The 10,902-nt window shown below is 59.7% G+C and overlaps 1 protein-coding gene across 2 annotated transcripts; it reads left to right on the plus strand.

Moving 5' to 3' along the window:
- The first annotated feature begins 347 nt into the window (after nucleotides 1-347).
- On the plus strand, nucleotides 348-8,948 carry ZNF629 (zinc finger protein 629). 2 transcript variants are annotated; one of them, XM_079782110.1, is made up of 3 exons: nucleotides 348-542; nucleotides 2,955-3,062; nucleotides 3,217-8,948. In XM_079782110.1, the coding sequence occupies exons 2-3, from the start codon at nucleotides 2,990-2,992 to the stop codon at nucleotides 5,754-5,756; spliced, it is 2,613 nt and encodes an 870-aa protein (XP_079638236.1). In that variant the 5' UTR covers nucleotides 348-542; nucleotides 2,955-2,989; the 3' UTR covers nucleotides 5,757-8,948. The 2 variants fall into 2 exon arrangements, with proteins under 2 accessions (XP_079638236.1, XP_079638237.1); XM_079782111.1 differs by lacking the exon at nucleotides 348-542 and adding an exon at nucleotides 799-2,096.
- Nucleotides 8,949-10,902: the final 1,954 nt, after the last annotated feature.

The raw sequence follows: 10,902 nt of genomic DNA on the forward strand, positions 1-10,902 counted from the left end.
TGGGGGTTCTCCCTCCGATCCTCCCCGCCAGCCCCTGCACCCACCCCGCGGCCCAGGAATCGGGCCCATCTCTGGGTCCGAGTCCCAACAAAGGCAGGCCCCGGGGGACCCGCAGCCACCAATCCGCTTCCTCGGCGGCTGGCAGAGCCCCTGCGAGATGGCGAGTGGCCAGAACCCCGGGGGCCCTCCCCGGCCCCGGGCCTCCCGAGAGCCTGCTCCCGCCGGAGACGGAGAACCGGGCCTCGTCTCCGCCGCCGCCCCGCTCCCAGGCCTCGCTTGCTCCCAGGCCGCGGGAGGCAAAGGGTTAAATCCCATAGAGCTGATGCTCTGACTCCAGGCTAGAGGGACCCGGGAAGCTGGGGTCACTTCCTGCTCCGTCCCAGTCACCCTGAACTGGTCCCCGGGTCCTCAGCCCGGATCGCCCCTGGAGGAGGACCCCGGAGTCCCCGGCGTCTAGCCCGCCGCCCCCCGGGCAGGGCGCTCAAGGGGTTAAGTCCCCTGGGGCCGGATTCCGCCTTCCGCCTTTCCCAGACCCCCGAGCCGTGAGTTGGGGACGCCTGGGTTCCCGAGGGGTGGCCCGCGGCCCGGGAAGGCGGCGGGAACAATGGGGCAGGAGGCGGTGGCCGGCCGAGCCCCCCGGGGCCCCTGGTCGCAGGGTGCGGGCGGGCGGGCGGGCGGGCAGGGGGGCAGGGGCCGGGGATTCTGGGAAGAGCGAGGGTCTGGCCGTGGGGGAGGGGAGGCGTGGGCATTCTGGGAGGGAGCTCACCGCCCGCCGGGCTGGGGGCTGCGAGCCAGCGGGGAGCCCTGGGGGCCCGGGGGGCGAGGATGCCCAGGCCCGGAGCTGGGAGCCGGGAGCCGAAAGAGGGTGGCGGGGACCAGCTGGAGCAGAAGTCCAGGGTCGGGGCTGGCGCGGCCGTGGGGGGGCCGGAGACCGGGATGGCTACGTGCCCACTGCCGCCTCCACTTAAGGGTCACCCTGGGCCGCTCTCCACTCCTCTCTGCAAGGCAGCCTCCCTCCCTCCGCCCGCCCGCCCTCCGCAGTGGGACCAGTCGAGGTCCGAGGTCAGGGGCCTGGGCCTAGGTCCGCTCCCAGCACTTCTGGCCTCCCTGGGCCTTCCCACTTCCACACTCCATGGCGGCCTTGTCGCTCACCCCTTCCCTCGCCTCTGCACCGCGGAGTGTGAATGTCTGGGAATAGTCAAGGTGCACCAGGTCTTACCTGCCCGCCGCAAACACCCCTGCAGGCCTCCTGAGCAGGCAGCCCCGCTTCCACCTCCCAGGACATGTGCAATGGGGGAGGGGGGCTGTTCCTCGCCTAAGGAGCTGGAGATGAAGAAATTAATTTACTTCCTAAAATCCAACTCCGGTCTCCCCTGCTGCTCTTTAACAGGGCTCCTCGAGCTCCTGCTTCCCTGGGGTTACCACCCCGCTGCCTCCTCCTGAGTCCTAGCATGGCTGTCTGTACCGCTGCCCCCACGCACAGTACCCAGCCCAGGCTCCCCAGGGACTCTCCGGAGGGTCTCAACGTTGTGGGAAGTGAGAACAGCTCTGGGGTCCTGCTCCCTCGTGCGGAAATCACATCACCCTTTTTGGAGTGAGCTGCCATGTTTTCCCAGGAGGCCACTCTCAACTGCTTCTTTGCTGTGGGGCCCCCTTGCAGACTGACCTGTACAGGCATCGGACACACAGGTGTTGCAGGAGCAAGGGCATCTCATTCATTTTCGATCCTTGAACAGAATGTATTGAGCACCTGCTCTGTGTCGGGCATCGTCCGAGGCACAGCGTACAGGAGCGACAAGGCAGAACAAGCCGTGTAGAAGGGGTCCCAGGATGGGACTGACAGGGAGGGCGTCGCTGGGGAGCACTGTTTTGAGTTTATAGGCGCGAATGGTCAGGCTAGTCACTGGACCCAACCCCTCCTGTTACAGCCAAGGACCTCTCTGTCCCAGGAATTTCTCCATCCCATCATGCAGGCTGCCTCCGAGCTCCCCATCACCGTCCCTGCCAGCAGCCCACGTTCAGGAGTTTCACATGACTCCCAAGGTCATCTTCCTCTCAGAGCCGGGGCCAGCCAGGCACGGAACCTTGCATTTCTGGTCTGTGCCTCTTCCCAGCCTGTGGTCTTGGAGAATCTCCCCGAGGGTTGGTTTCCTAATCTGTAAAATGGACGATCTGATTCCTGGGTCTCCTCACGGGCTGGAGGGGAAGATCGGGCGAGATAATGAGGACACCACCCAGGCACTGTGGCAGCTCTGGTGGTCCTCACACACGTCTCCCTTCTCGCTGTCCATTTCCCTCTCAAGGTCATTCCCGCACAAGCCACCAGTGGCTCTAAAATGCCCCCTCCCCGCAACCGGCCTGGCCTTCTTTCTGAGCTTGGATAACGGGGAATGTGCCCCAGCTCTCCTTTCCTGTCGCCTCAGGAAAGTCAGGGTGGTTTCTTTTTTTTAACTCCTTAAGTGTTCCGGGCGCCTCAGTTCTCTGCGAGGCTCTTAAGGAAAGTTTATTGGTCCCAATTAGCAGCCCCATTAAGGAGGGAAATTAGAGTCTTAATGAGCTTCTTCTGATTAGCAAAATAACAGGTTTCCCAGCCGCTGGGCATCAGAGGGGTGGGGTGAGAGCCACTTGCCCTGTGGGTGTCAGACACCTCTCCAGCCCCCAGTCTGGGTTCAAAGGGTTATGACTGATGAGCTTTTAATTACACGCTTACATTCATCGACTTGCTTAGTTGTGATCTTAAGATCTGGATCAGGAATCGGGCCTGTGGGGGTGGTGTGGGTAGGGACAGTGAAGACGAATGCCCAGAAAAATGGCTTGGTAGGAAACTGAAGTTTACATAAGGAGGAATGCGAGCTGGGGGGATGGGCAAGTCGGGAGTAAAAAAAAAAGCGGGAGATAGCTCCCATTGTGTGCTCCTCTCTCTCTCTCTCTCCCTCCCCGCTCCCCCTCCCCAGGGTCCCTGGAACACTGGGCAGCCCTGAGCTCTGGGATGGAGCCTGAAGCAGTGCTGTGGGGCCCAGATCTGCAAGGTCCTGAGCAGAGCCCTAACGATGCTCACAGAGGTGAGGGGCACAAGAAGGGACTGCAGTCCTGACAAGACAATGGCCCCCATCCAGGGAGGGGCCCAGACTCCGGGGGAAACGCAGGGGAGGGGAGAGAGACGTACCCCGTGTTCTGAAAGGAGATGGGGGCTGGAGACTCCCTTTCTCTCTGTAGGTGCCGAGAGTGGGAACGAAGAGGAGAGCCCTCGGCAGGAAAGTTCTGGGGAGGAGATCATCTTGGGCGATCCAGCTCAGAGCCCAGAATTCAAGGACCCACCAGAGATGCCCCCGGAGAGACCCTCCCAGGATCCCTCGGTCCCCCAGGACCCCCCATCTCCACTGGGTCACCCCAACCCCCTGGACCACCAGACTCCTCTTGACCCCCCGACCCCCGAGGCAGTCCCTACCCCGTCGGACTGGACCAAGGCCTGTGAGGCCAGTTGGCAGTGGGGGACTCTGACCACATGGAACAGCCCCCCGGTGGTCCCTGCCAATGAGTCCAGCCTGCGGGAGCTGGTGCAAGGCCGCCCCGCCGGGGCCGAGAAGCCCTATATCTGCAACGAGTGCGGCAAGAGCTTCAGCCAGTGGTCCAAGCTGCTGCGGCACCAGCGCATCCACACGGGCGAGCGCCCCAACACCTGCTCCGAGTGCGGCAAGAGCTTCACGCAGAGCTCGCACCTGGTGCAGCACCAGCGCACGCACACGGGCGAGAAGCCCTACAAGTGCCCGGACTGCGGCAAGTGCTTCAGCTGGAGCTCCAACCTGGTGCAGCACCAGCGCACGCACACGGGCGAGAAGCCCTACAAGTGCACCGAGTGCGAGAAGGCCTTCACCCAGAGCACCAACCTCATCAAGCACCAGCGCTCGCACACGGGCGAGAAGCCCTACAAGTGCGGCGAGTGCCGGCGCGCCTTCTACCGCAGCTCTGACCTCATCCAGCACCAGGCCACGCACACCGGCGAGAAGCCCTACAAGTGCCCCGAGTGCGGCAAGCGCTTCGGCCAGAACCACAACCTCCTCAAGCACCAGAAGATCCACGCGGGCGAGAAGCCGTACCGCTGCACGGAGTGCGGCAAGAGCTTCATCCAGAGCTCGGAGCTGACCCAGCACCAGCGCACGCACACCGGCGAGAAGCCCTACGAGTGCCTCGAGTGCGGCAAGAGCTTCGGCCACAGCTCCACCCTCATCAAGCACCAGCGGACCCACCTGCGCGAGGACCCCTTCAAGTGCCCCGTTTGTGGCAAGACCTTCACGCTGAGCGCCACGCTGCTGCGGCACCAGCGCACGCACACGGGCGAGCGGCCCTACAAGTGCCCCGAGTGCGGCAAGAGCTTCAGCGTCAGCTCCAACCTCATCAACCACCAGCGCATCCACCGCGGAGAGCGGCCCTACATCTGCGCCGACTGCGGCAAGAGCTTCATCATGAGCTCCACGCTCATCCGCCACCAGCGTATCCACACGGGCGAGAAGCCCTACAAGTGCTCCGACTGCGGGAAGAGTTTTATCCGCAGCTCCCACCTCATCCAGCACCGTCGCACCCACACGGGCGAGAAGCCCTACAAGTGCCCCGAGTGCGGCAAGAGCTTCAGCCAGAGCTCGAACCTCATTACGCACGTGCGCACCCACATGGATGAGAACCTGTTCGTGTGCTCCGACTGCGGGAAGGCCTTCCTGGAGGCCCACGAGCTGGAACAGCACCGGGCGATCCACGAAAGAGGGAAGACGCCGGCGCGGAGGGCTCAGGGCGACCCTCTGCTGGGGCTCGGGGACCCCGCCCTGCTGACCCCGCCCCCTGGAGCCAAACCACACAAGTGTCTTGTCTGCGGAAAGGGGTTCAACGACGAGGGCATTTTCATGCAGCACCAGAGGATCCACATTGGAGAAAACCCCTACAAAAATGCAGATGGCCTCCTCGCACACCCAGCCCCCAGGCCTCCTCAGCTCCGACCGCCCCGGCTCCCTTTCGGAGGCAATTCCTATCCAGGTGCTTCCGAGGGCAGAGCTGACGCCCTGGGACAGCCCTTCAAAATGCCCGAGGGGCAGGAGAGCTTCAGCCAGAGGCTGGGCCTGCTCTCCTCCAAGTCCTACATTTGTTCCCACTGTGGAGAGAGCTTTCTGGATCGGGCCGTGCTCCTCCAACACCAGCTCAGCCACGGCAACGAGAAGCCCTTTCTCTTTCCCGATTACAGGATCGGTCCAGCAGAAGGGGCGGGGCCCAGTCCCTTCCTCGGTGGGAAGCCCTTTAAATGCCCCGAGTGCAAAAAAAGCTTCGGGCTCAGCTCCGAGCTGCTGATGCACCAGAAAGTCCACGCAGGAGGGAAGCGGCAGAAGAGCCCGGAGCTGGGGAAGAGCTCCTCGGTCCTCCTGGAGCACCTCCGGAGCCCCCTGGGGGCCAGACCCTACAGCTGCTCCGATTGTGGGGCCTCCTTCCTGGATCGCCTGGCCCTCAGCCGGCACCAGGAGACACACACCCAGGAAAAGTCCCCCACACCCGAAGACCCCCTTCCAGAGCCAGTCACCCCATCCCCAAGTCAGGAAGGTGAAAGCGAGGCCCCCGCCCCCACACCCGCAGGGAGCAGCAGCCATGGGGAAGGGGAAACCCCCAAAACTCTCTTGGAAGAAAAGCCCTATTTGTGCCCCGAGTGTGGAGACGGCTTCACAGAGGTCGCAGCCCTCCTCCTCCACAGGAGCTGCCACCCAGGGGCTGCCCTGTGAAGTGGGTCTGGAGGCCGGGCCTCTCTCTCCTGAGAGGAGACTGGATCTCCCCAAATATTGTACGAGAAAAGAAAGAAAACCCTGTCAGACTGTAGACGTGTGGAGGATAAAGGACCCTGGGTAAAAATAGTGCTTTTATATCAGTGGTAAGAAACCCTATACATTGTTGGTGGGAACCACTTATAATGCAGTAGAGAAAAACCGTTGGGTTAGAAACCCTATAAATACGTAGGAAAAAAAGCCCTTTAAGTCTGTAGCAGAAAATTCCTATAAACCATAGTGGATAAAAGCCCTATTAATTGTAGGATGAGGTCCCGTATGTCTCTAGGACAACCCTAGAAAACTGTACTGAAATCCTTGTGAAACTGTAGGGTCGGGGAAATGCAGGGACTATAGCAATGGCGTTGGCTTCGGAGCAGTGGCCCTCAGAAGGTGTGAAAGGACCTCCCATGAACTTGCTCCGCAGTGTTCTCCTCTCCTGGCATGTGGGAGGGAGCGCATTCCCAGAAGCCTTGGGCAGTTACACTGAGTAACGTGGGAATTGGAAAAGGAGAAAACCAAGGACGAAGTAGGTGGTGAAGAACCCTCAGGCCCGCAGAGGAGAAAAGCCCGGGACGAGGAGGAGAAAGCCCAGCTCACCGCACTGGGCTTCCTGGGGCGCACGGCCAATCCCAGGTAAAGTGTGTGAAGAGGAAGACGCCCTGGGATTCCTTATCAGAAAGAAGCCAAAAATGGGGGAGGAAAAAAATATGACATTGAGCCTTTTAAAGGCTGAAGTTTGAGGTGCATATAACTTGAAGTGTAAGAATACTGGGGAACCACCACAAAAATTTAGGGGGAAGAGGCAGGATTCTTTGAGGGAAGGAAACCAAGTGGAGAAACTGTTCAGATGGAACCCAGCTGACTCCAGGCTGTCGTCCCTGCTCCTGGGAGCTTGTTAAACTGCAAGTGCAAGCAGATCCCAGCCAGGCCGCCAGGGTCGTCCCCCCCCCCCCCCCCCCCCCAGCCAGGCAGGACGACCCTTTCCTGGGGACTTCCGTGCTGAGGCCTCCAGGAACGGGGGCCCCTCCTGCTGACATCTCAGGTCTCACTGACAGGAGGTTCCTCCTGAACTCTAGCTGCCGCCCGCGTCGCTGCAGTGGCAGCCGTTTCCTTGAATTCTGTGCTCAGTGAAGGGAGATCTGCTGCTAGTTGACCTCCAAAGAACGAAGCCCTTCGGAGACTCGAGGCCTGTGTGTGCCCAAATCCTCTCCAGCGTGCTCTTCTGCAAGTCGGCAGGAGCCGTGCGTGGGTTCCCTGTGGCAACCAGAGACAGCAATAGAGAGATCTGATTGGTCAGCAATCTGCTCTTAAACCTCACTCTCTCCTCTGAGCTGAGAGCAAGGCTGCTGGCAGGATAAGCCAGCCTGCACAGTGATGGGTGCCCACACACCCCACAGAAGAGAATATGGAGGCCTGACCACCTTCCTCGCCCCACACCTGGAGCCCTCTAAAGTGACCACCCAGCCTGATTGTGGTCTTGGGAAGGGATGGATTGCACCTACTTGACTCCTCGCCTCCTTAATCAGAAACCTTCAGAGGGAAACGGAAAGATGAGAACCACACCCCTGCCAGACCCATCTCCTGTTCTCACACACCACACAGTTGCACACGTTCATGAACCCAGGCAGACCTGCTAATATGACTGGATGTATGCGGCAGGGGAGAGACTGTTGCCCTCTGAAATGGCTGGAGAAAACTCTTGAAACATCCGTAACAAGAACCCATCCCCTCACCCTGGAGACACCATCCAGTGCTGGGTCCAAAGGAAGTGCCCACTCGCCCCAGTAACGCACTGTGGTCCTGGAGTGAGAACCAACATGCCGGAGAGGTGGCCCCTTCGGGACTCACGTCCCTGAGAGGGTGACCTGGAACCCTACGAAGCTGTGGAAGAGACCTCTCATTTCATTACCTGAAGTTCAAAACGTGAAAGTCCTTCACCTTTCATCTACCCTGCCCCCAAAAGGATACCCCTCAAATTCAAAGGATCAAAATCTAGAACACTGTAGGAGGAAAAAGCCAGGCCTGCTGGGGAGGAGAAGGCAGGCATTGCATGATTGTGGGGAGACCCTTTCTACCATCTGCATTCAAGTCCCACCCGACCCAAGTGCAAGGTCGGAAAGCACTACTGAGGGGAGGAGCCTGCCTGCGGAAGCCTCCACAAAGGGGGCGTCCCGGTGAGACGGGACGGGACACAGTCCTCCCTGTCTGTCAAAGCAGATTCTTTTCCCTCTAAGATGGTAGCAGGAAGAAACTCCAGTGGTAGACAAACCCCCTTTAAAGGTAGAAGCAGAACCCCCAGAAGAGTCTGAGAAATCTGTCTCCAGAAGAGTCCTGGGGAGCAGCCTTCGAAGTTCGGGGGCCAGTCCAGGGGGAGGTGGTCCGTGTGGTCAAGGCCGGCTGCGGGCCTGTTGAGGACTTGATGTAGCGTATGTAGTGGGATGCTCGCATGTTGTAGGAACGGGTTAGGGCCAGGAGTTTAGGCTCCGGTACTTCAATGGATGATGTGGATACGATGAGTTGGGGTCTGGGGTTTTGTAGCAGGAAAGGGGCAGAGTCAGAGACCTTTGGGGTATGACCTGTTCTCTGTTGCTCACTTCCCCAAACTCCTTAAGCCAGGTGCTCCTCTCCCAGAACAAGTTACATCTGGGGAGGAACTAAGCAGGGGATTGGTTGGGAGAGGTGGCAATGTCCAGAGTCCCTCTGACCAGCTCAGGCGGAGGCCCAGCTCGCCCTGGAAGGCCTCTTGTCCAACTCCACGCAGGCCTGACTCTTCAGAAGGGCCCCACTGAGGAGCCCATCAGACAGGGTCACAGAGTCGGTGGTGAAAGCAGAGGGAAGAGTAGAAACTGATCTGAGCTTAGGGTGAAACTCGAAACTGCTATGGATATGGAGGTCAGAAGGGAGCTCGAAAGAACTGGGCATGAATCCCGAATGATGGGGGAACTTGAAACTCTCACAGAGAGGGGGTTCCATGGCACCTGCCCCCGAGGTGAGCAGCCCCAAACTCCTTCGCCCTCATTAGGGAAGCCCCACTTACTTGTGCCCCCGGAGTGAAGAGAGGCCCCGCTTTTGAGTGTTGTGTGTCAATAACAGTGTTGTGTCACTGGTGGTCATGTTGATTAGTAGAAGAGAATAAAGGGAGTAAGATTTCCCAGGTGTTTTCTGTCTTCTCTTTGAACCCTAGAGCCCGCTGAAAGAGCTTGCCCTCTCGGAGAGCCAGGGTCCGGATGTAACCTCAAAAGCTCAGCCCAGCTCCAGGCTGCCCTTGCATGCTTTTCCCAAGGCCCTAAAATCCCCACCCCACGCGTGCTGGTGAAGGTTTATTGAGTTTTAAAATCCATACCCTTGGGAGAAGGGGAGAAACGTTCTGAGGTGGTGGCAGAGCTAGGCAGCTCTTGCTGATTGATGTCTGGCTTTGGCACCAGCACGTCCTGCTGACTCCTGGGTGACTGCCTGGTGACTGGCGCTGGCTGGCTCAGGTCCAGCTGTGCAGCTCCACAGAGGCCTCTCTGGCCACAATACCTGCTCCCTCCCCAGACTGCCACGTGGGAAATCTCCAAAGACCAGTGGCAGAAGCTGGAGGCCACCTTCCCTGGTTCACCTGGGTCCTGGGTCCTGGCCCAGCCCTTATCTGGACCATAGCGTCCTAGCCTCTCAGGAGACCTGGCTCGTCCTCTCACTCTCGCCCTGCAGTCCACCGCCCTCACCATGTGGAGGGGCTGAGGCTCAGAGGAGGGCAGCCAACTTGTCTAAGAGCCACACAAGGGAGGGAGGGAGACGCGAATGGCCAGGAGCACCTAACCAAGCCTCCCCCCCATGGTTGGGCCCGCCTGGGCTCCACGCTGGGCCAGGCAGGGTTGCTCTGATGAACCCTCAGTGCTGGGCTTACCTCTCCGCTCTCTCCCAGGCCTAGGCCTGGTCATGAGGTCAGCGCCTGCTCTAACCCATCGCCTGCCTCTGCCCCGGTCTGCCGGGGGTCTCCTGCTCCAGCCAGGAAGCTGTCTCCCCACCTTCCTTGTGCTTCTCTGACCCAGACTCCCAGGAAAGGCTCACTGCCTCTCCGACCCCTTCCCCTACCCCTTCCCCATCTGGAAAGCAAGGGGTGAAGTGGGGGAAAGGAAGGAGGGACTTGCCTTTCGTGGAGCGGTAATGAAGGCCTTCCCCCAGTCCCCGTGCCCAGTCCGGGGACGGCCTCGGCACAGGAGTCCTCAGTAAAGCGAGGGGACCACAGGGAAGAACTGGCACTAGAGTGGTGATTTGTTCAGACTGAGAAGGGGCTGGGACCCAGGCATGGTGCCTGCCACCGCACAGCATCAGGAAACTGGCTGGAGGAAGTGACCTAAGGAATGAGGACTGTGGCAACAGGAAATGGTGTGGGTAGGGGCCAGGGGATAAAGGGTGCTTAACAGTTGGGTGTGGGTTTAGAACAGAGAGGGGTGGGGACTGAAGGAAGGTAGAGCAGAGGCCAGAGTGTGGGGCATCTTGTTTGAGAAGCTTCGGGACAGGGCACCGTTGGGGGATTTTAAGGAGAGTACATGACCTCACCCCCTACCCCCACCCCACGTTTGGCCTCAGGAAAGAGAACTGGGCTGGAGGAGTTGGGCCATAGCAGCTTAGCTGTAGCCGTGGCCACAGATAAACATACCCAGGAAGAGAGGCAGAGTAGAAAGAATTAGGAAGAGGACCAGCAGAAAATAGTCAATTTGAGGAAAACTAGGGGAGTGTAGCACCACAGGGCCCGAGGGAAGTTCTGGAGAGGGCAGTGCTAATGCTCCACTGGACCCTGTGTCCAGTCACAGACAGTAGCCCTAGTTCTGGCTAAAACAGGCACCTTCATCAAAAGGCCAACATCTGCTCACCCTCAAGATGCCAGGCAAGGTCAGTTCCGGCCTGGCCATCCAAGGAACCCAGGGTACACAGCCACTGAGGCCACTGGGGTTGTAAGAGGCCAAAACTCGAGGCTGGCTGGGCCTGACCAGCCCCTAAAGTAGACCCTCCCAGCACCGGGCAGCTATTGCAAACCAAAGTTTATGGAGTTTACTCTACTTCCGTGGCATCAGTGCTTGCTCCTGTCACTGAAATTCTGGCATCTTTATCCCATCCC

The sequence above is a fragment of the Cnephaeus nilssonii genome, assembly GCF_951640355.1.
Source record: "Cnephaeus nilssonii genome assembly, chromosome: 2".
NCBI classification, from domain to species: domain Eukaryota; kingdom Metazoa; phylum Chordata; class Mammalia; order Chiroptera; family Vespertilionidae; genus Cnephaeus; species Cnephaeus nilssonii.

What these genes read in the sequence shown, in the direction of transcription:
- ZNF629 (XM_079782110.1), top strand. Translation starts at nt 2,990, where the DNA reads ATGGAGCCTGAAGCAGTGCTGTGGGGCCCAGATCTGCAAGGTCCTGAG. An exon ending in CCCTAACGATGCTCACAGAG is followed by an intron (nt 3,063 to 3,216) that starts GTGAGGGGCACA and finishes TTCTCTCTGTAG; the next exon opens with GTGCCGAGAGTGGGAACGAA.